This window comes from Ambystoma mexicanum, chromosome 4q (assembly GCF_040938575.1).
Source record: "Ambystoma mexicanum isolate Mex_15411 chromosome 4q, UKY_AmexF1_1, whole genome shotgun sequence".
NCBI classification, from domain to species: domain Eukaryota; kingdom Metazoa; phylum Chordata; class Amphibia; order Caudata; family Ambystomatidae; genus Ambystoma; species Ambystoma mexicanum.
In genome coordinates, this window is record NC_090928.1 from 789,686,106 (window position 1) to 789,711,821 (window position 25,716).

The window sequence follows — 25,716 nt, forward strand, 5'->3', positions numbered from 1 at the left end:
AAGGAATAGCATGGACATTCTAATAACATTGTAATCGTGAGTTTGCCGTCTCTCTATCACCTTACCAGCTAATGGTCTCTGGCTGAAGCCCCTGCAGAACTTTGTGTCACAGCTAAACGGTGGAACCAGGATAAAACAGCCATGTTGTATTCATCCAGACAGTTAGGGCTGTCCATCCCTGGGTCAGAGAGGGACTGTCAGTGATTAGCAGATGCACAAGGTGTGACCTGTTCACCACAGGATGGCTTCTGCAGCCTAAAAGGTACTGACTCACTCATTAACAACTATTTACACTATAAAAGAGAAGGAGGAGAGAGAGGCTGTAGGTGATTTCTCCATTTACAAAAGCCCTGTACACTCCAATCGGTGAAAACCTCAGAAACTGGTCCTTCTAATCTCAGAAATGATCTATTTTTTCAAAGAGCTTAATTAATACTGTGCATTTCCATAAGATGACATTTGATTTTTTTTAACATGTATCCAGGAATCTTTTCATAAGGAATACAATCAATGTTAAACTACAGTAAAGGATAAAGTCTGCACACATAGTTACATCCATACACAATCAGATTGGCTTGGTTAAGGCCATCAACATATCAGTAGTGCTCTGCAGAAGTAATAAATAATAGAGAAAGTTTGAACACATAGTTTTAAAGAATTGTTAGGCTGTATTTTCTGTAAACTCCTTTCATTTCAGGAAGTTGTTATTCTTCCCTTTCGGCACTTACATGAATGTCAGGGAAAATAGTTCATTTGATAATGGTGAAGCAATGAGATTTGGAGTCGAACATCACATTAGTCAAGGAATGCAGGAGTTACAACTGTATTGAAAGTGGCCTATATTCTGTGTTCCAAAAATAATGAACCTAACATAACTTAACCATCGTCAGTTCTCTTCCATGGAGTGCTGCTACAAGGATTGTGGGATTACAGAGGCTTTGCAGAACATTTCAGCATTCACGAGACACCTAAAGACAGGTTCCATCTGGTGCCCCTAAGATGCAAAACAGCTTTGCTCTGTGGATAGAAGTATGTTTTGCTCTGTGGATAGAAGTATGCTTGTGGTACAGAACTATAATCTATAACCTGTGATAGAAAGGAGAGATGCCAATCTTTATTCAAGGGACACCTGTCCTCTGAAAGGGCACTGAGTTGCAATGCTCTTGGGGGTCTTACAGGCTTAAGTATCACAGGTAGGTTTACACTTCTTCCTACAAGCCTCCTGTTATCAGGTTCTCAGCAGAGTGGCCAGAGCATACACAACTGAGGGAGCACCACAAAGGAATAGAGTTCAGGCTCTGTGCCGGCACAAATTGGGAACATTGGTAATAATCCTGTGGGAGTTTCCGGGGATGACTCCCATCTCTCATAGAAGCCCATGGTGTCATACGTAATATGTAATGTGTTCTTTTATGGTATACGAGTAGAATGAGAGGGACAGGATGTTTCCTAGCTGAGTTCAAGGAATCGGATTCCAATAATCTCTTATTCAAAGTAGAATTTGTGACACACAACCACATACAGCAGGAGGGTGCAATGATCCTGCGACAAAGGTGAGCTTTCATTTGAATGGAACCACACACAGCAGAAAATAGAAATAGCCGAGGTGTTGTTTCAGAGGATCAAAATATGTGCAGAAAAACACGTAATTGCACAGTCAAAATCCCATTAACTACGAAATGTATATGTTACAATTGACCGCCTCAACGGCCCAGGGAACAACAACAAAAAGGAATAATAGCAAACCCAGAAGGTTCATTCTTTGGTCAGATAGCGCTAACTGGCACTAATCATTTATCGTTGGGCTCGTCCGATTTAAAGCTTTAGTGAGCCAGGACCATTTTGAAATAGTCGCTGCTGATGCATGATCTTTAAACCAAACCTCTCGATGGGGAAGATCTTTTGTGATGTTGTAATTAATAGGTAATGGCTAATAATACTGCCACTCAACCTCATCTACTACTAAGCACCTCTTATCCTGATCGGGACCACAAAGTGTGTCTGCCTTTACGAGGGTCTAAGGATTTGATCCGTTTTCTGTTGGTTTCACTGTGATCTCGCTTTATGCATGGTGCCAGATTAGTTTTCTGCAACTGTAAATCACATTGAGAGAGCTTCTCTCTCATTTGCCACAGTAATTCTTCAACTATTTGAGATGGTATTGTGTCAAAGTTATCACTTGTGATGAAACTGATCGAATGTATGTCTTGCGAGCATATATGTGTCCATTTTGGAATCGTCTGAAAGGCAATGAGAAGTGTGGTTCTGTTTGGAAAGGGATCGTTCCACTGTTTATCTCTCATTGTGAGAGTAAGTTGGTCATTATTTGCAATTGGTTCATTATTTTGGATCTGAGTACCGAAGACATTAGCTTTTGCCGATCAGCTGCTTTTTGATTCACACTCAGGGAGTGGACTCGCAAACTAAAGAGGGGAAGCTGTTCTCGTCTCTGGGGCTGCAGAGACTCCATCTCTTTTAATTTATGAGCTCCCTTTTGTTCCATTGGTTGGAAATTTGGAAATTCATTGGATGCTTTATTGCAAAAAATTCTACAAACATTATTGAGTGCCTGGGGATAGTGTAGGTTCTCGCAAATAGCCTCCATTTGCAGTATAGAGGATACAGAATGGGTGGACAAGTTCATGAGCTCAGCATTTGATTCCACGTCCCTACCACCTGCTTTTGGTGACACAGAACTAATATCAGGAGCTCTGTGTACAGCCTGAGGGGTTGCATGCCCTCGAAATGTCAGTCTGCCTTGATTGGATGAAGTACCAAGGGAGACCTGTTCCATGTCTGCCTCACTTATTGCCAGTGAGGCTTTTGCTGTGGCTACCTCACTGGTCTCTACCATGGCTTTTTCTGCTGTTCTATTTTCTGAGGCAGTCAAGGAGGGCACTGACAGAGTTTAGATTTAGTTGGTTTCTTTACCTGGGATTGATTTTGAGCTTTTTTCACAGCTTTAGGCTGAGTTACATTGGTGCATTTCATTTCGCTTTGCTCTAGCAAGGCAAGGGCTGGAACAAGTCATAAGTCGGCACTTCCATTAGATCGGCTGGAGCCAGGTTATGGTCACCCTCAGACTGTCTAGATTCAAGTACCTGAGATACAACAGAGAAGCCACAGTTTGTGGTGCATCCTGAGTTAATATCTCTACTAGCCTCCTTAGCCCCCATTAATACTTCTGCTCTTTCAATCCCTGCCAATGACCGTGCGAATGACAGCATGCATTCACCTCTACCGCACAATGAGTGAATTCTGTGGCCAACCAATCAACCTTCGGCATTATCAATTTAAGGGCCTCGGTATGTAAATCAATTTTTTTATCTAGTACTTCATGGATTTTTGCCAGGGAGTACATTGTCGTGTTAATGGCCATAAGTGTGGTTTCCTGCATTAGGTTTGCGGGGTGGGAAATTCCAAAAGAAGGTTTTGGAACGGGTCTGGCAAAGGAGACTACAGATGAGTTTAAGGAAAAGGAGAAGTTGGATACATTCGAGCTTGGTTTAGAAGCACTAGCCTCCCATTGCGTTTCTACCATCGTTTACCTTGGTGACCTAGGAGGGTTATAGTCTAGATTTTGGTGGACATTAGAAATCAAAGGCGAGTCACAAGGTACAGGAGCTGCGGCGACTGATATAGTATCTGCCTTTTTCGTTTACATTTGGTGTCATTTGTACCACTTCAGAGTATAGCATAGGGCGTTGAGAGTGGTCAGCCGCATGGAATGTAATGACATTCTGCTTCTTTGTGGCGATACATGGCATTACATCCGGCGTTGAAAAAATCTCCTGTTCAACATCAGCAATTGCCGGTGTAAGATAAGCTAGCACTTATAAGTCTGTTATTTGGAGGTTATCTCCTATAAACCTTGCACCATCATGTACATTCGAGCCTTCATCAGACAATTGTATTGTTTTCTGGGGCGCACAGTATTGTGCACCATGTATCCTGGTAAATGGTGTATAAGCAACTTCTACAAGTCGGCAGAATGTTCTGAAGTCATTAATTTAGGGAGCGTTTAGTTTGCGCTCCCAGCAGACCCGCCGCAACATTTCCAGCAGAAGTTTACTCGACGAAGTACCACTGCTTGGTTGCACAAATGTTGTGTATGCTCGCGCCGGCATCGCCGAGGTCAGCGTGTTGCCATTCCACTCCCCATTGTAATTTAAACAAGCACAGGCAATACAGACTACAAGGTGACAGGATGGCAATTAGTACGTTTTGAGAAGGGCTAACAGGTGAGCACTGAGCACAACGCAAAAGCGTAACAGCATTCAACTGTGCACTGCACGTGTGCGCATGTGCGGGTGCGCGCACAGTTTGTTTCAATGCACACAGAAATAGTAGTAGGAGTGGCTTAATCATACTACGGACAAAAGAAAGAAATAGTGTTATTAGAGCAAGTTTTTGATTGCAAGTCGAAGTCCAAAGTGTCCAGAGTGCCCAGAGTGATAGTTGGAGCTAATATAGCTCGTGAATTGCGTACCAACACTGAATTGCCAATGACGAAAAGGGAATCCCGTGTAGCTTAAGAGGTGTCTCACCAGCACATAACAGCACTCGACTGTGCACTCCATGTGTGCAGACGCGTGGGTGTATGTGGGTTTGATTAAATGCACACGGAGATACAAGTGGGAGTGGTTTAATCATGCAACACTGAATCGCCAATGACGAAAAGGGAATCCCGGGCAGTTTAAGAGGCATCTCACCAGCACGTAACAGCACTCGACTGTGCACTCCACATGAGCGCATGCAGTTTTATTAAATGCACATGAAGATACAAGTGGGAGTGGCTTAATCAGGCTACGGACAAAAGAAAGATATAGTTTTATTAGAAAAAGTTTTTTGATTGCAAGTCAAAGTCCAGTGTCCACAGTGTCCAGAGAGGGATAGTTGGAGTTAATATAGCTTGTGAATTGCGTACCAAAACTGAATCGCCAATGACAAAAAAAGAATCCCGGGCAGCTTAAGAGGCATCTCACCAGCATGCAACAGCACTTTTCTGTGCACTCCATGTGGGCGCACGAGCGGGTGCATGTGTGGTTTGTTTAAATGCACACAGAAATACAAGTAGGAGAGGCTTAATCATGCAACACTGAATCGCCAATGATGAATAGGGACTCCCGGGCAGTTTAAGAGGTATCTCGCCAGCACGTAACAGAACTCGACTGTGAAATCCACGTGTGCGCGTGTGCGGGTGCGCATGCAGTTTTATTAAATGCACATAGAGATACAGGGGGGAGTGGCTTAATTGCGCAACACTGAATCACCAACGACGAAAAGGGAATCCCGGGCAGTTTAAGAGGCTTCTCACCAGCACTTAACAGCACTCGACTGTGCACTCCAGGAGCAGTTTTGCAGTGGGGCAGCTGGGAGTGAAATCACAGAAATCACAGTGGAGACAAATTACAGTCAGACTGCCAGGAGAAAAATCACAATGGGGCATAATAACATTTTAGTATCGTAAAACATCAGTAGAAGAACAGGCCAGAATCATAAAAGTCCTAATTAACCATAGAGTGTACTTTGAAATAATTCCTGTCATGAGCAAATAGCCTGTGCAAAAAGCGAGGAAGGATGGGTGAATGTGGCCAAGCCTGCAGACCTAGTAAGGAGTGGGGCATAGTTATTTTGCAGTAGTTGGTGGGGTTTGTTTAAATAGAGAGGATTGCTGTGGTCAGGCAGATTGCCATAGTCTGGGCAGGAAGAATAAGTGGCAGAAAACATTGGGGTGTGAAGTTCAACTGTTAGAAAATTGTAGGAAACTCTTGAGAAGCATGAATTGATTAAAAAGTAGGGCTATGCTAGCTTGCCAATCTGGGGTGTGTGACGATTTAAGAGAAATTGTTACCTCTCACCATGTGTGAGCCACCACCTTTGGGACTTGGAAGGTGAGCCACCTATGCTTAACACTATCTATGTTATATGGAAAGTAGGGTTCCTTTGCGGGTGACCGCCCGTTAGGCGACAGGGACCGTCGGAATGGTATAAGTCACCATCCCTGCCTCACAGCTGATGACTCTGTTGTAGGATACTGTAAGTGACTTCAATCAAGCACTCCAACTAAGTCCATGCCTAGTCTGGGATGCCCAATGGAAGCCCTTATTCATATATTTTTATGTCAAGTTCTTAAATCTGGATGATAAACCCTTATATAACGCCCCTCTCTTTGAATCCCCCTGACCTCACTTAGCCAAGAAGTAAGTTTGTTTTGCAAATTAAAAGGTTTATTGGAAACATTTAACAATATATAAATATATATATCACACTTTTATGAATAAATTAATATGTGATAGCACGCTTATGAGTATGAACAGTGATCAACAATGGATAATATTACAGTAGCACAATTCCTTAATTACTTAGGAGTTGGTATAGAAAGGATAAGGTAGCAGAGAATACTTTGTATGGTTTCAAGGAAAAGCAATGATGGAAAGAAAGCAGCACAGGAAGAAAAAGGGATATGGTTTCAACAAGAGATAATCTGATCACTTTTTCCTTTGTGACAACTCACTCTACCCCTATGCAATATGAAGAGATGAAAAGAAGAGCACACAGTTTTCAGGAATACAATCAGAAGCAGTTCAGTTCCCGTTCCCCCCAGCAAGCTTAGAGAAACAGGGATGATTTTGAAGCACAGGCCAAATACTTTTAAATGTGATTGCAATGACGTGAAAAATATGCTAAAAATGATTTTAATTCCTAGAGGAGATTCAGGGTAGGTGATAGCTACTTTGAATTAGTTCAGGTCAACACTAGCAATGATTCAGGAATGATTATCAGGTTGAAAACGAATTTCAGCAGTGGAAAGCAAGAAGCAGCTATTTTTGCAAGTGGTGAAATTGAGTTAAATTGCAATTCGCTGCACTTTTTCTGAGTGTGTCGATCGCGATTACGGAAAAACTATAAGGAGTTGGAATGTCATTTTGGGTTGGTTGGAAAGCCTAGGTTCCTAGCTTTAAAATGACAGTTAAATCCACCGGACGGTCTCTGGCACTGGTTCTGCTCACAGCGTGACCTCTGGTCTGCTATCGGCACGGCACAGCAGTCTGGTCTGGGTCTGACGGGTTCTGGATACAGCTCTGCTTTCCGGGTCTGGGTCTGGCACAGGGTTTTAGCCAGAATCAAACAGCTTGCCCAGCTGTTGAATAGTTTGGTTAGGTTGCTGGATTCTGAGGCCTGCTGAGAAGGATTCAGCTTTTGGTTCAGGCCTCTCTGCTGAAAGTTCTGGAGTCTATCTGGAGTCTAAATTCTGGATATTGTCGGGCAGCGTGCTCCCAGAAATCAATTAAAGAGTGGAAAATGAATGTCCCTATCTGGGTCTCAGTGGTTCTTTTTATGTCTTTTGAAAGTGGGTGGGAAGGCTGACTTTCTATGCCCAACCCAGTAAGGATTCTGATAGGTTAAATGATTTATTGTCCTCTGACTGGAGAACGGAGTAGTGAGTCAGAATGAGTCAGAGTGATGCTATGTTTATGGCTTGACTGAAGTCCCTCCCCTTAGCATTTACTTAGAAAAGCAATTTTTCATAACCAAACATGCTTCCCAGATACAAAAGTTGTTGAAATCACATGTACACATCAGAGATGAATTAAGACAGGTCTCTGTTCAACCCTGATATTTCTAAGAGCTTGGGTGCAAAAGTGACAACATTTTGCGCTTTTGATGGGTTTTGCAATATTGGTTTTTCATCAAATCTGACACGGAGGTACACACCCTCTCTGGGCATATTACAGTAAGTTTCAAGGTCTCTAGCATAAACACAGACATTACAATATTAGGAATTACAGGGCTTGGCCTCAGAACATCCTACAGCGTCCAGCTTCGTCTCAAATTGTGGGTGCATTTTTCATATTAAGAATCCCCAAATTGTACATTTCTGTCAGCTTGATACAATATTTTATAAGCAATTTAATAAAACATACATTTGCCTCCACTCCAGTACACCCATTTGTCTGTCCCCGCCCCTAGAAACTTGGCTTGGCTCAGAGGTCAAATGTCTTGCCTTCCCCCAGAGCAGTGTTGACAGTTCACACCCAAAATCAGCATACCCTATTCAGCTGAATGAATCCTTTGTCTGTTTTTTCCTGCTAGCAGGGCATCAGTCCAGGGTACCACTGTCCATCTGATTAACAGAACCACGTGATTTCCTGCCTTCTTGCTGAGAATACTAGGTGTGAAGACTTCTCATGGACAAGCAAGCCTTTGAAGTCCCAGCTAACTCAGGTTCACTGTTTAGCTCCTGAAATACAAGTCTCCTGTCAGAATGTAGATCGCTAGCGCCGGTCAGTGGCGGGCACCGGTTTTGCACCCATTTTTAAATTAATACATTTCAAAAAGGGGATTTTACTTGATAGCATATGATCCTTGCTAACATTGTATTGATGTGGATTCTGCAGTAGAGTAATGTAGAACACCCAAACAGAAGTTGGATTTTTTTGGTGGTTTCATGCCCATGATTTTAGCAATTTTGACAATCAAGAAAATTAATTGTTGAACAGCTCTGTATTCCTTTGTCTGCTTTTGTTCTGTGAGCAGCCAAAGGATGGGGCTGGCAATGGTCTCCTGCGTTAACACTGACAGAGGCAAAAGAAGATGGCAGCCTGTCTGTCAGGTTCTCACTGCACACTTTCTGGTGATTTCTGGCCAGCAGAATGCTTTCCGGTGGCCATTACGATGTTTCCCATGTCAGTAATGCACAATGATTTTGTATGGCTTGGATGCATGGGTCGAAACATCCCACAATACCTAGTGGCTAGGGTTTTTAATAACCATATACACCATTTTGCAATGGCTGACTTTAACTATGCCCAATCCCCTGTCAAGATAGAAGGGAAAATAATGAATAAGCCCCCTGAAGGACTGTAGGACCACCAGCCAATCAAAGATGAGTTGTGTCAAGCTGTGCAGAATTTAACAACAGTAACCTGGAATGAATAGGGCATGCTCTGCGAGAGAGAGAAAACGCTTGTATCATACAGTCCGTTTGAAGATGTCCACTTGAGAGGGGAGAGACACCATTGCAGGCAGGTCAGAGCCGTCATGAGAGGCAGCAGAAACGAGGCAAAGAGGCCTTGCATGGCCAACACAGAGCCCTATTGGCATGTCATGTAAGTGACTCTGCTAAGCCTATGAAGCCGGGAGACCCAGGGGGGAGAGTCACTGCCAACCAGCACAGAGCCCGGCTGACAGGAAGCACAAGTGACTCTACACCAACCTGGAAGCCCTGAACTAGAGGGAGAAAGACCTTGGGAATCTGAAGGAAAGCCCAGCTAAAAAGCTGCACCCATGGCTACAACTTAACAATCAAACTAGCCCCACTCCATGCCCCTCCTGCGGGGCACCGCAATAAGCAAGCTGGCTCAAGTTTGCAATGGCTATAGGGGAAAGGGAGGCAGATAAAAAACTGAGAAACAGAAAGCTCCTCGGAGGAAAGAGTGGAACTGAGCATCATTGAAAATGTCCTACTCTCAAAGATATATAAGAGCTAACTTTCTTAAGTGGCATAACGTGAATGAAAGGGGTAAAAGCCTCGAGTGAGGCTTTTAAGCATTTCATTCGCGACACGCCTCATTTGTTTGGCTGAGAGGAGGGGCGGAACACAACTCACATTTCCACACTTTTCTTCCTCTCTGCCACACAAATGCTCCAGCATTTGCGCTGGCATGAAAATCCATGCCGGGTCAAAAGCTGGTGAACCCTGTGGGATCCGCCGGCTTTATGCATCAGCATTGTACATGCTGCCGGCCAAGCATCCATGGCAGACAGCATGTAAAACTACAATTAAATGCTGCCTGACATACTCTGATGTCTGGCAGTGTTTCAATGTAACTGTGAACGCTACTTGCCATGCGCTAATGGCAAGCAGTGAAACTCTGCCTGACATGCATGTATGTCGGTCAGCATTTAATTCTAATTGTACATGTTACCGGGCATACGAGAATGGCAGACAACGTGTACAATTAAAAGTAAAATCTGCCTGTAATGTGAGTATGGCAGGCATCATTTACAACCTTTGAAAGGCAGAGAGCAAAAGTGCAGGCCAAAAGATGGCGTACATGTGTGTATGCCAACTTTTGACCCATGCATCTGCACTATGCCATGCAAATGACTAAAGTTTGGCAGCAGGGACCATTATCGCCTGAGTCCAAATGTACCAGGTCCACGCCGTCAAATTTCGTTATTGGCCGAAATGAGCTCCATAATCTCTTAAGGTTTAAGTGCACAAATTGTGAAACATTCAATTATGAGAGTAAGCTTTGTTCTGCTGCTGGCCACCAAACATGCAGTCGGCATTATTGACATTCTTCAGGGATAATTAGTAAGAAAACTCAATTGTAGATACATTATGGAAACTAGTGCTGAGGAAATCTTGAATACATTGACATGGACATGTTTTATGTTAATTTCATTACCTTGTTAAGGCGTTCAAGTGTGTTGCGAAGCATCAACTGGTATTCACATTCATTTCTGTACCTGTGAAGAAGATGTTTTGAACCAAGTAAGATGATTGTGTTCCTTGTTAGTGTCAGCATTCAAATATTTTCTCAAATAAATACACATGGATGAAGATTCCTCTATGCAATCACATAAATAAGCTTTCTTAAGGGCATGTGTCCAAGAATAGTGAAGACATTTTACTTCATGGAGCTGCATTTTGTTTTATATTACAATTTGTATTGATTTATTTTCCATAACAACCAAGAAAATAACAACAGAATAAAAGGTATGAGTGAAGCAGCAATCCCTATTTCCATAACTTAGCTTGCACGTAGGCCACTTTTCCCTTTTGCTCTTCTTCCCATCCAGAGACCCCATCTCACTGTCCACCACTCCCCCTTCCTTTTGACCAGCCGAGATCAGTCGGCCTCCAGCCATTTGCCCCATATCTTGTGGTGATTTTGGGGGCAGCTACTCTTCCGAAACACTGCGTTCCATCTCGCAACAATGATCCATGCACTCTCTCCATGTGGTAACCTTGGGTGGAGTTGGGCACCCACCATACCGCCAGATCACTTTTGGCCACCATCACCCCAGTTCTAATCAAGCTCTTCCCCCCAGGTTAAAGTCTGATTCCCCTCAAATATGTAGTAGACCCAGTTTGGGGCAGTCTGAGACCCGATTCCCAAAAATCTTGGAGATGGAATTCTTCACCACACCCCAGTATGACAGGATCCTTAGACAATTCCACAGTATACGTTTGAAGATATTCACGTCCGTCCAACACCTCAGGCATAGTGAGTCTGTGGTTCTCCCCTTTCGGTGTAGCCTATCCCTGGAGTTGTACACCCTGTGAAGTATTTTGTACTGAATAAGTTTTAACCTGCTGGAAAGGCCTGCCTGCACGTGCTAAACCAATGCATCCACCCAGTCCTCATCTTTGAGTACCCCTAGATACCTTTCCCTTTTGTCTCTGAGTTTTTGGCATGGCAAGGAGGAGAAGCTATTAATTGCTGTGTTATGACCTTCCCCTCAATCCTCCCCACCAGGAGGTTGGCCTCCAGTGGTGAACTTTTGGGAATGGCCCACCCCTCTCTATCCTCATGGCCCATCACGTGTTGCAGCCGCAAATATGTGTAGTATTCCCGTTCCGGAAAACATTGCAGATGGGACAGGTGCTGGAAGGGAGCCAATTGCTCTTGATCGACTATGTTGTCCTAGCTTGCCAACCTCCGGGAGATCCCGATTTTCCCACACTGGAGCTTTCAACATCACCACTCCGCCCCAACCCATTGCTTTGAGTGCCTCTTTCCATGCCCCTCAAGTGCGGAGGCCTGGCAGCAACATCCCGTCTCGCAGCAGCATGTAGAACCTATATAGGTGTCTGGTCCCCCATCAAGCCCTTCTCCAACCTGATGTGGGAAGTTCCCACCTCATCAAAAGCCCACTCATTTGCTGCCACCAGTTGGGATTCCCAATAGTATGTTCATGCATCAGGGATGCGATCCCCCACTCTCACAACGAGCGAGTCATCATTGCAAGAGCAATTCTCTGGCAAGCCTTGTCCCATATTACTTTCCTTTGTATATTCTCTATGACCCGAAATACTCTTGAGGGGCTTTGGACTCTACTGTTTTGTAGTATATTGAGCAGTCGTGGAAGCGATAACTATTTGAACAAGTTTTCCCTGCCCAGTATGGATATCAGCAAGGTCACCCAATGCCTGGCATCCTCCTGCACTTTCTCAATGAAGGGGGTTTGAGTTATTTTTCAAGAAATCAAAGCTTGCGACCCGATTCTTATATAGTGTCCATGGCAATGGAGAGGGGCAGCCCTTCGGTCTTGCATCCTCTAACCCCAACACCGGAAGGGGCTCAGACTTGTCCCGATGAATGCACAGCCCGCTGTATTCTCCAAACCTCCCCACTACTTCCAGCATCACCGGTCGGGAGTTCAAACGATAATGGTGTGTCATTATATTGCACTTACGCTTAAGCCTTTCATATAGAGCAAATATACATGCAATATCCACCAACCTGAGTTGGTACTCATTTATCAACCTCAGCAGTATGAACAGCTGAAATGATCTTGCCGGGAGTCAAACCTGCAACCTGCAGATCCCACACACATTGCAGCAACGAGCGCTCTACCCACTGAGCTATCTTACCGGCTATAGCTACCAGAAAAGCAGCCACTCCAGAAATAAAAGAGTCACATGCTACTTGCAAACCCTAGCAACCCCTAAATGACGTCCCTGTTGGAGATACCCCTCGTAGAATATTTGGGGAAAGGATGTTAGGGGTGGGGACAAATAAATTGGCTAGCTGGCGACTTTATCCCCGCGACATAATCACGTGGAACCCTCTTCTACTCTCACTGTAAGGCATTCCCACAATAGAGGCACTTTGCCCTGTCCGCCCCATGCCCAACCCTGCTGCAGCATCCTTGGACCTGCTGTCAAAGCAGGAAGCATTGTTTGGTATGTAATTCAATGCATGTTTTAAAAAATAATAAAAACCCTGCTGCAAGATGAATTTCTTTTGATACTGTCTGTAGCATTGGAATTAACAGCATATTGCTAGCTTGGACAGCATAGCCGAATATATACACCAAAAAAATAAAAGCAATCGTGAAACTGTTTAACAAATAATAGTTAACTTCAGTTAGCAAAACAGAGTCACCATTGTTTTGCAATTCATTAGACCGTCATAATGTGTGAACTAGTTACAGAAAAATAAACTTCCTCTCAACTGGGAACATCTGTGTTAAAGTGCTCGAGTTGGTCTCAGATCCTGCCAGGGTGGGCCACTTAACCAAAGTGTGGGCTCATCAAGGCAAATCGTTGCTTCCATTTTTGTAATCAAAGTTTCATTTCGTGAAGCTGATTGGGTGGGCTCAGCAATCTAACCGCTCTCAACGAATAATGTATTACCTGGTATGGTGTCAGGTCATTCACTTAGGTTAAACGCATACATGATCAGGGTGCCACGCCATCAGATTTACTCCCCCAGGGACTCGTTAGCCAGTTGTGTGTTATTGTTTGTCAGAACCTTCTGTCTCTCGGGGTGAAGCTGATGGTGTGAGGGCTTGTCTATTTTGCAGGCACTAACGAATAATGAATATTCGTAAGAGCGTGCAAATTAGATAACGGAGACAAGCCCTTAGCTTCACAATGAGGGACATGAACTCCCTTGTTAGAGAACAGCCGCCTGTTGTTGCACCGGAAGCACTGGCAAAGGACTCTGCCTTGCCTTGCAACAACACCCAGCTCGCCACTCAGTGATGTGTCAGGGGGGAGGTAGGGGGAGAGTTGTGGTGGCAGAAATCTCTAATCGGTGTCTGCGTCGCGCAGCTCTTGTGTTACACTGCCAAAGAAGCAGTGGCGTAACCAGGAATCAAATTTAGGAGGGTCACAGAGGGGACCAAACAGGGGTGGACTGGCCCATAGGGAACTCTGGAGATTTCCCGGTGGGCCTCTGCACCCTGGGCCTCTTTTCTGTGGTATTTCCAAATTTTCTCATAGGAAAAGCATTGGGCTTGCTGAAAAGGTGTCATACAGGGCCACTTTGAACTTTATTTCCAGGGCCTCTTTTGGTCCCCAGTAATTATTTCCAGGGCCTATTTTAGTTCCCAGTCCAGCCCTGGGACCAAAGACAAAAGTAGGGGGGGGCCACAGACAAAAGTGGGGGGCCCGTCTATGAAAGGTAATGCGTGACGTCACAAGCATTCCTGCAGAGAGGCTTTTGTGCACACCAACTTTCCACATCCCACTGCACCTCCCCTCACATCAGAATGCACTACATTCTGATGGGAGGGGCTGCAAGCTGCTCTGCATTGAGACAAAAGGAGAGTATTTGTAGTGTGATATGCAGACATTTGCCTGTGAGTGTCACAAATAACACCACGAATAGAGAACACAGTCTCTGCTCGCCTTCGGTAGGGGGGGCACAAGGAGGAAACAGGATTTCATAGGGTGGGGGACCCTCAGCCCCCCCAGTGACGAGACTGCAAAGAGGAGCTGGTCTACCAGCACTCTTTCTTATACAATTCCACACTGTTTCACCAATATGCATCACATTTTGCATAGTTACCTGTTCAGACCCTCCGGACATGACGGGCTGTATAAAATTTGGAAACCCCACCCCTTACCCTGGATTTCAGCACATTTACACGACATGGTTGCCTGAAATCGGTGAAACATCAATGTGGTCGTAGAAGAACCAATCCTAAACTCTAAAATGCAGAGTTTCTGGGACATTTTGCACCACAATGCACCACAATGAACTGCACCATGCCATGGTGAGGCAGCAGGTGAAGAGAGAGCACAGAAGGTCCCAGTATGCAGCAGCACACTAACTCTCACCTCCCCCCAACTTCTGCTCCGGGGTATGTCAGCCAGCCACATGCGCCCATTCTCAGTGCACTTAACTTCAGGGTGCAAAGCACATCAAGCGATAAGCGAAGTGGAACAGCGACCTACAGGATCATTGATTTTCAACAATTCATGAGAGTGTTATCATGTCTGTCTACAGAATCTTCAGAGAATGGGTACTTTTGCTAGCAATACAATAAATGGAATTCCTAACAGGCCAGCAACTCTGAAAAGCAACTAGGGCTGGGGAAGCATCAGTCATGCACTTGGGCTGCACACATTTTCATCCTGCTGAATTTGCTTCCATCATCTGAAGGAGAGTCAGTCACATTTCAAGCATTCACAATGTACGCTGTGAATTACCTTAAAGGAATGCAATGTAGTCCGGTAGGTTTGCAATGTTATGAGCGCTATACCAGGGAATCCACATATATCTGTATTAAGAGTCTTATTCTTAAACTGTTGTTGGTGCAAAGGAAGAGATGTACGAGTGAAGGTGCCGTTGCCACCCATTCCAGTCGAACATGAATGTCAAAGAAACAGCACTGAATAATTATTATGAACCATGATGGAGCTATGATGGTACGATACAGTTGAACAAGCAAACAGACACGTTAATGGTTTTCATTAAAAGTGGTACATGTTGTGATGATTTTCATGTTATTTGTCAGGGCGTTCTAATGTTGAGTAGCTAGCACTGAGAACGAGGTAAACCAGATGTGCTTTTTTGAAAAATTAGGATTGTTTTCAGCAGGGACTACTATTGCCTGCTGAAGGAAGAGCCAAGGGGGGTTGTGCAGGGATTTGTCTTTGTAGTTAGGATTCCAGGAAATGGCGACCTGTTCTGTGGAAAGTCATGAACATGATGCACAGGGAATTGAAGGCCATACTGTGTCCTTTCAGAATCCAATTTACAGAGAGAAGGATGGTTGACATGTAATCCATGAATACGAATTTGAGGAAAAAATTCATGTGGCAGCATTCTGCACCTTCTGTAGTCTTGCAATCCAGGTAAAGACTGCCTGTGTAATCCAGTAGAGAGATGACAATGATTGCTGTATACTTCTGTGGGAAAGCAAGGTGGGAGAATATTTCTCAGAGCATTTTCAGGTGCCTGAAAGATTTGCTAGTGAACGCCATGATTTGGGGAATGATGGATAAGTTGCCGTTCATGACAATACCCACTTTTTAAACTTTGGTAGATGAGGTGAGGCTAGAGATGAATTGTATGAGTTAGTTGATCATGGAGTTTTAGTGTAGGCCTACAGTGGAACGTAGTTCTGTTTTTTTCTGGATTAAGAAGGATGTGTTAATGCCATCCACATGTCAATTGTGAGAATATAGTCTGAGATATTAGTCATGGGCAGGTCCTGGCTTTGAATTTTAAGGTTTAACTGAGTGTTGTCATCAAAGATAGGAGAGTTTAAGAGATCTAATGAAAGGTGAGTGGGGAAAGGTAGAGGTTGATAAGGAGTGGAGAGAGTAAAGAGCCTTGTTGGACCCCAAAGAGACAATTATTGGATTTGGATAATAAGGGAACAATTGTAATATGTTAATGCTGGTCTTTTAAATTAGACACAACCCAGTGCCAAGCAAGATCCCCGATTCGTAGGTCAAAGAGATGTGATTTCAAGATGTTGAGATCTACTACATAGAAAGCTGCAGAAAGAACAAGAAGAATGAGAGCAGCTGTATTGTGCTGGGATACAAGATATTTTAGGTTGTCCCAGATGAAGAGTTGCAGATCAAGAGCAGTACCAATTCTGTGTTATGTTTGGCCGTGAAACAAGCTTGGACCTAATGCATCAAAGATTACCCTTAGTGAAATTCATTAACTGATTTTATGCAGATTTGGTTGCTAGTTTAGTCATGAACCTGCAATTAGAGATGTCCCATTTGTTTGGGAGTATCTACGCAAGTCCTATTTCTTTTAACAATGGCTTGCATTAAAGGCACTTGAAATCCTTTGGAAGATTCTGGAGATGGATATGTCCATGAGTGATCTTTGGCTGCCTCAACAATAACCAACCTGGCACAGGTAAGTGATTTGAAGAACGCCGGAGGGCAGGGTTCCACTAAACAGCATGCAATATCACACCTTACTGCTAACGATCAGAACTCCTCTGAGTGGAGATAGGAGAAAAAGAGGAGAGTCTCTTTGATTTGAATGTCTTTGTGTATGTTGGGTGGAATGGATGAGGGCAAGTTTAATTTTTATTTTATTTGAGCGTCCAAGGTGAAGTATTAAGGTAGAAATTAGTGGCTAGGCACCACTGAATTTCCAGCGTGAGGTAAAATGTAGGATTTACCTACAGCATATGTCTGGAGTGTTTCGCCGTACTTCCAACAATGGGCATGTTTACCGCAGGTGGAATTACCATCCACAGGAAATCTGTCAAATCCAAGATGGTGTCCTATGGACTCCAAAAATGGGGACTACCACCATCATGCTGAGGCTTGGAATACAGGGGTAAATGCAATGGAACGAGTGACAGAAATGGCAACTATATTTGATAGTATTTAAATAGAAGAACTGCAGGTACACCACGACATTCAGAATGAAGACAATATTATGTATCTGCCTAATGGCAACATTTACCTTTTCTGATTTTCATGTGGTGGCTTGGACCTCAGGTTTGGTAGGTACACTGGTGGTAAGTCTGCCAAATTACGTCCAAACTCATCTACCTCTACTGCCACTAGCTGTGAAGGTAGATGAGGTGTGATAAGCAGTGGGTTTACCACAGTATCATGAATGATTGTAGGGATGTAGTAATCCCAATTTTTGTAGTCGTTGGACTCCATGGGGATTTTGAGGAAATTGCCACAAGCTGTAATGCCACCATTTATTTACCTTTAAGTGAAGGATTTACCAATTCCAGATCAAACTGAGGACTCAGAGATGTGTTCAAAGTGGTTAATGCCAGGTAAAGTGGAAAAAGTGGTGGTAATAGTATTACCACCACTTTTTAACCAGACACTCAAACTAGTAATGAGGCTCTTTTCTTAAATGATTTCTCGAATTGTGGGCTTGTGTTTTAATAATAACATGCAAGTTATTGAGTTTCCAGGAGAACCAAGTTGTTTCATGAGATTTATTCTGATGATCCAATAGCTAAAGGTTTTAACGCCCTTGTTCAGACTGACAAGGACGTAATCAGTGGGGGGAGAGTTCTACATAAAGGCATTTCGCCTAATTGTTACTTGTTCAGTTTGTGTGGAAGGGTCCACGAAACGGCACACAATCATAAACACAAAATACAAGAATAGAAGTGTTCTGTGGAACAGTTTTACTGCAGATCCTGGGTAAGATGGAAGCATGCAGAATTTCTGGTTAGTGTGGTTGGGAGAGACATCCAGGATGAGGATACCAGGTGTGAAACAGGCTAAACTAAACTCTGAAGCTTCTGTGAATCATCCATGGTAAATGTGGTTGCAAGCTCAAGGCTTAGCTTTAAAGAAGGCCTGAGGAGCACTAGTAGATAGAGAGAAACATTCAGATTATAATAGATTGTTAAGATCCATATGCAGAGGAAGGAACTCAATGCTGTGAGAAATCAGCGCTTCAATCACACAGCTACAAAGAGTAAAGGTACTATAAAAACAATGATTTCTAAAGTGAACCAACAGCAAACACATTGAATGCAAATAATTTCAGTAGTTGAACCCGTGGTCAACATTTCCAAGCTGAGCTCCATTCCTGGAGCATCAGCATCCTCCCAGTTGTAGAACTCTCACCAAGCAGCCTGTTGGAAATTAACAGTACTCTGAGGCCTGAGCCCAGTGCTGGTCAAAAAGGGTCCTGTGGTTTGTTGTGGACAACTCAGTGAAATAGCAGAGCTCAGAGTGTTAGTGGAGGATATTGACAGTACTCCCAATAACATAACAGCATGTCCATGCATCCAGAATCAGAGGACCATAGTGGGGTGGGTTCAGCAGTACACAGATCAGTGTCTATCAGTGTGACAGCAACAACGACAGTGGTTTAAAATACACTATCACTGGAGTCTTTCATTGAGGATGAGGTCAGTTTGCATGTTGAAGGTTGCTTTTTGGCGAAGGAAAGCAGGGAATAATGCAGACATATTTTTGTCTGTCAATATGGTCTTCCAGCCACTGCTGCTGACCTCTGACTTGGATCACAATTCTCGGATGGCACAGTCTCCTCTTGAGAAGTAATGTCTTCTTCCCATAACTGACAGGCACCCACAGTCTGATGTTTAATAATGTGTTCTGAATTGCCCTTGCTGGTGAGATGAGCACCATACCATAGGTGTCACCCTGTACGTTTCCCTAGATATAGGTCCCTGAATATGTTGAGTTTTTCTGTCAGATCTAATACCTTGAATGAGCTATGACCTTGACGAGGGTGGGCTTGAAGGAGTTATCCCTCCTGCCATTTCATGTCCTTCCACTGCACCACGTTCTCCACATTTATATGGCTGGAGATTGGAGTGGAGAGTGGTAAATAGTACCAGAAAGCCTGCTATACTGATGAGGTCGTCCCTACACGTTATGGCACCTACATCTTAGTCATAAAGGGGATGATTCAGTGGTGTTGGGAAGGGGGAGAACCATAAGATGTGTATCCAAAAATGTTTCATCTCCAAGCACTCCCTTTTCTTTACTGCATCCCCATCTTACTGTGACTCTCAGATAGAGGCAATCCACAGCCTCATTCAAACCCATTTGCTAGTATGCATGAGCAATACAGACTTGGCAATAGGAGTAAGTCTTGCATCAGTGTTCTGCTACTGATCCGCATACCATTTAATAACTAGCTATACCTAAAGTATCATGAGCAGATCTAGCTATCCTTTTCTCTCTCTCTCTCTCTCTCTCTCTCTCTCTCTCTCTCTCTCTCTCTCCCCTTCTCTCTCTCTCTCCCTCTCTCTCTCTTTCTCCCCCTCTCTCTCTCTCTGTCTCTCTCACTCTCTCTCTTTCGATCTCTCTCATACTCTCAGTCTCTCTTTCTCTGGGACATGGGTTTTCTCTTTCTCTCTCTTCTACTTTCTCTAGCTCTGTCTTTCTCTCTCTCTCTCTCTCTCTCTTTCTCTGTCTCAATGTATCTCTCTGCTTCTTTCTATGTGGGTGAGAGTCACGTTGTCAATGTCCGGTGCACATTTGCTAGAGTTCCCCCAGCCATTTTTGACAGCAACCAAAGGAATGAAGTGATCAAAAATATATGGTTGCGCCCTTCCCTCCTACCCCCCTCGTCGTGATCACAACCTATAAGTTGCTATGCTGCCTCGCAACATGCAAAAGTAGGCATGTTTACAGCCTTTAATTCCCCTTACCCTCTTCATTCTTGCTCTAATCAGAAGGATAAACAAGTAGCATTTGAAGGCCAACATTAGCAGTCTACTAAGAGGTTACTTCTGTTCTGGTATAGATACAGGAGACTTTTTATCAATAGCATCCAGGAAGGTGTACAGCCTGTAGTATTATTGCAGGGCCATATGTAAAAGGTACATGTAACCCAGAATAGACAGAGACTCACATTAGCTGCCTCACAGAATGCAAACGTGCTGAAGCATGGAGACAGGAGACCAATCGGAAGGAAGGAGAAAGCTACACATACTATAGCATGAATAGTGGCTGCAGATTAGAAGCCACCAGGAAGGTGTCTGTGTCCAGACACACTGAGATTGGAAGTGGAACATGGTTTACAAAAAGTGTTGCCATGAGAGATCAAAGGAACAAGTGCCTGTGATGTGCAATATATGAATGCTCACTATTATAGTGGAAGCAACACTATAGCCAGTGAAGCCATAAGTGAGGCTTATTTGAAGATAATACCCTGAGAAGGATATCACTCTGAAGGGCTGACAATTTTGAACGGTCTAGGGACTGCCAATTTTCAGAGGTTAGGGTATACAAGATTAAATTAGATGCCCAGGATCAAACATCGGTTAAGGGGTGAAGCTGGGATGCATGCCAACTCCGCAATTTCTGCATTTAAGAACTTTCTTTTGCAGTTCTTACCATGAACTAAAATAATCTCATTTTCTAAAACAGGCTTGGAAAGTACACAAATCACATTACGAAACATGACAATGCTTTAAAACGAAATGTTATAGAAGGGTGTTTTGCAAAATGGGAATGGTTCTAGTTTCGTTCTCTCCATCATCTAGGGAAGTATGTAAGTACCAGCATAGCAATCGATGTGATTTAATCTGGGGTTGTCTTTTGTATTTTTAAGCTTTAAATACTTCCGAAACACTGGCTTGTGAAATAGTCATTTATAAACATGCAGAAAAACTTTTGATATGTACAAAAAAGCAAACCGCTTTTTTTCTGTCAAATGAGCAGAAATTGAAATATGCTTTCCTGAGGCCTGCAACATCTACAGGGTAATTCATAGAATTTCGCAGAAAAGTGTCGCAAGTGGCTGGCGCAGAGTGTCCGCGTGCGATTGTCTGCGCCAGGCACGTGCGCTAAAACCGATTTCCGCGCACAGCGTATTCATGGATTTTAGGCTCCCAAACCAGCCGTGGCGCAGAGTATCGCAGCGACCCTGCAGCAGCGCCAGTAACGCCCCCAAGAACGCCCTCGCGCAAGGAAAAGCCATCAAAATCGCTAAATCATCGCAAAGGGCTGCGCTAACCCTGGACCAGTTTACAGGGCTGCCAAACAAGGAACGCAAAGCGGGTAACGTGCATATCAGGGGTACGCGTGAAGTTATACACGCGATTAGCCAGGGTGCCAGGGTACGTGTATTTCAGGGGTGCGCGGGAAGTTCAACACGCGATAGTCCAGGGAACGTGTATTACAGGGGTACGCGGGAAGTTCAACACGCGATAGTCCAGGGAACATGAATTACAGGGGTACGCGGGAAGTTCAACACGCGATTGTCCAGGGAACGTGTATTACAGGGGTACGCGGGAAGTTCAACACGCGATTGTCCAGGGAACGTGTATTACAGGGGTACGCGGGAAGTCTTACATGCGATTAGCCAGGGCACGTGTAATACAGGGGTACGCGGGAATTATCACACGCGATTTGGCAGGGTACGTGAATTACAGGGGTGCGTGGGAATTATCACACGCCAATTTGCTGGGTACGTGTATTACAGGGGTGCGTGGGAATTATCACACGCGATTAGGCTGGGTGGGTCCTTACAGGTGTTCCCTGTACACCCTCCACGGCCCCTGCAGGCAGCCCACAAAACAGGGGACTACCCTGCACACCTGCTCATGTCTCCCTGCACCCCCACCCCCCAGCCACCAGGGGCACCCACCACCAGGCCCCCACCCATGTCTCCTACCACCCCCACCCCCCAGCAGTGCAGGGGCAGCCTCCACCAGGCCCCCACTCATGCCCGACTCATGTCACCCACCACCCCCACCCCCCAGCAGTGCAGGGGCATCCTCCACCAGGCCCACACTCATGTCCCCTATCACCCCCACCCCCCCCGCCACCAGGGGCACCCTCCACCAGGCCCCCACTCATGTCTCCCAGCGTGCTACGTGTATTTCAGGGGTGCGCGGGATGTCCCACTCGCGAATAGCCTGGGCGCGTGTATTTCAGGGGTGCGCGGGAAGTTCCACTCGCGAATAGCCTGGGCGCGTGTATTTCAGGGGTGCGCGGGAAGTTCCACACGCGAATAGCCTGGGCGCATGCATTTCAGGGGTGCGCGGGAAGTTTTACACGCGACTTCAGCAGGGTACGTGTATTTCAGGGGTGCGCGGGAATTCTCACACGCGATTTGGCTTGGTACGTGTATTACAGGGGTGCGTGGGAAGTTACACACGCGAATAGGCTGGGTGGGTCCTCACAGGTGTTCCCTGTACACCCTCCACGGCCCCTGCAGGCAGCCCACAAAACAGGGGACTACCCTGCACACCTGCTCATGTCACCCACCAGCCCCACCCCCCACCATCCAGGGGCACCCTCCACCAGGCCCCCACCCATGTCTCCCACCACCCCCACCCCCCCAGTCACCAGGGGCAGCCTCCACCATGCCCCCACTCATGTCTCCCACCACCCCCACCCCCCAGTCACCAGGGGCAGCCTCCACCAGGCCCCCACTCATGTCTCCCACCACCCCCACCCCCCAGCAGTGCAGGGGCACCCTCCACCAGGCCCCCACTCATGTCCCCTATCACCCCCACCCCCCCAGTCACCAGGGTCACCCTCCACCAGGCCCCCACTCATGTCTCCCACCACCCCCACCCCCCAGCAGTGCAGGGGCAGCCTCCACCAGGCCCCCACCCTTGTCTCCCACCACCCCCACCCCCCAGCAGTGCAGGGGCAGCCCCCACCAGGCCCCCACTCATGTCCCCTATCACCCCCACCCCCCCAGTCACCAGGGGCAGCCCCCACCAGGCCCCCACTCATGTCTCCCACCACCCCCACCCCCCCAGTCACCAGGGGCAGCCTCCACCAGGCCCCCACTCATGTCCCTTATCACCCCCACCCCCCCAGTCACCAGGGGCAGCCACCACCAGGCCCCCACCCATGTCTCCCACCACCCCCACCCCCCAGCAGTGCAGGGGCAGCCCCCACCAGGCCCCCACTCATGTCCCTTATCACCCCCACCCCCCCAGTCACCAGGGGCAGCCACCACCAGGCCCCCACTCATGTCTCCCACCACCCCACCCCCCAGCAGTGCAGGGGCAGCCCCCACCAGGCCCCCACTCATGTCCCCTATCACCCCCACCCCCCAGTCACCAGGGGCACCCTCCACCAGGCCCCCACTCATGTCTCCCACCACCCCCACCCCCCCAGTCACCAGGGGCAGCCTCCACCAGGCCCCCACTCATGTCTCCCACCACCCCCACCCCCCCAGTCACCAGGGGCAGCCCCACCAGGCCCCCACTCATGTCCCCTATTACCCCCACCCCCCAGTCACCAGGGGCAGCCCCCACCAGGCCCCCACTCATGTCCCCTATCACCCCCACCCCCCCAGTCACCAGGGGCACCCTCCACCAGGCCCCCACTCATGTCTCCCACCACCCCCACCCCCCCAGTCACCAGGGGCAGCCTCCACCAGGCCCCCACTCATGTCCCCTATAACCCCCACCCCCCCAGTCACCAGGGGCAGCCTCCACCAGGCCCCCACCCATGTCTCCCACCACCCCCACCCCCCAGCAGTGCAGGGGCAGCCCCCACCAGGCCCCCACTCATGTCCCCTATCACCCCCACCCCCCAGTCACCAGGGGCACCCTCCACCAGGCCCCCACTCATGTCTCCAACCACCCCCACCCCCCCAGTCACCAGGGGCAGCCTCCACCAAGCCCCCACTCATGTCTCCCACCACCCCCACCCCCCAGTCACCAGGGGCAGCCTCCACCAGGCCCCCACTCATGTCTCCCACCACCCCCACCCCCCCAGTCACCAGGGGCAGCCCCCACCAGGCCCCCACTCATGTCCCCTATCACCCCCACCCCCCCAGTCACCAGGGGCACCCTCCACCAGGCCCCCACTCATGTCTCCCACCACCCCCACCCCCCAGCAGTGCAGGGGCAGCCTCCACCAGGCCCCCACCCATGTCTCCCACCACCCCCACCCCCCAGCAGTGCAGGGGCAGCCCCCACCAGGCCCCCACTCATGTCCCATATCACCCCCACCCCCCCAGTCACCAGGGGCACCCTCCACCAGGCCCCCACTCATGTCTCCCACCACCCCCACCCCCCCAGTCACCAGGGGCAGCCTCCACCAGGCCCCCACTCATGTCTCCCACCACCCCCACCCCCCGCAGTCACCAGGGGCAGCCTCCACCAGGCCCCCACTCATGTCTCCCACCACCCCCACCCCCCCAGTCACCGGGGCAGCCCCCACCAGGCCCCCGCTCATGTCCCCTATCACCCCCACCCCCCCAGTCACCAGGGGCACCCTCCACCAGGCCCCCACTCATGTCTCCCACCACCCCCACCCCCCAGCAGTGTAGGGGCAGCCTCCACCAGGCCCCCACCCATGCCTCCCACCACCCCCACCCCCCAGCAGTGCAGGGGCAGCCCCCACCAGGCCCCCACTCATGTCCCCTATCACCCCCACCCCCCCAGTCACCAGGGGCAGCCTCCACCAGGCCCCCACCCATGTCTCCCACCACCCCCACCCCCCAGCAGTGCAGGGGCAGCCTCCACCAGGCCCCCACCCATGTCTCCCACCACCCCCACCCCCCAGCAGTGCAGGGGCAGCAGGCAGTCAGGCAGCAGCAGGTTGGAGCGTGCTCGGGCTCTGGGGGGCAGTAGTTCGGCCTTCCGGGCAGGAGCGTGGTATTCCGTGTGCGTATGCGTGGCCAGCTTGGTACGGAGTGATTTTGCACGTGAAAATCCTGCACGTCAGCGTGAAAACTGAGGAAAGGCCCAAAGCGCGTAATCGCGTCTGTGACGTGACCCGCACAGGTGTTTCCCACACAGCACGTGATGACAGAGCACACGTGGAAAGACTGCACGTCAGAGTGTAATCGCGTGTGATTGGTGGAAATGGCCCTACACGCAGAAGTGACAAAGCGTGTGATTGGTGGAAATGGCCCTACACGCAGAAGTGACAAAGCATGTAATAGGTGGAAATGGCCCTAGCGCGTACACGCCGCGTAAGTGACGCTGGACGTGTGGGCCTGTATAAAAGGTACGTGTAGAACACGTTTTCCTTGTACGTGCTTTTCGTGGAGAGCGAGTGGGTGAATTCTGTACTTCTTGTCGTTTCACACGCGATTTACTTCACAGCGTTTCAAGTTCGTATTCCCTGTTACCTCTGACAGCTTTTTCTCTTTTTTCTCTTTTACTGGTTTACCTGGGCCTGTTCCCTCAAACAGTGTTCCCTTCTACTGTTGTCCTGTCTCCTCAGACAGCGTACAAATCTTCTTTTGGCGGGGGTGTTGCCAACCAAACGTGCTCCTTTTACACGCTCGTTTACCAGGCAGACGGTGAGTCACGCACGTATCTAACATCTGT

General features: G+C 47.4%; 1 protein-coding gene across 1 annotated transcript in view; it reads right to left on the reverse strand.

Annotated features, from left to right (window-relative positions):
* Positions 1-25,716, reverse strand: part of BFSP1 (beaded filament structural protein 1) — a 523,750-nt gene that overhangs the window by 470,487 nt on the left and 27,547 nt on the right. The window contains 1 exon segment of the mRNA XM_069607288.1: positions 10,419-10,479. Coding sequence (XP_069463389.1) covers positions 10,419-10,479 — 61 coding nt within the window.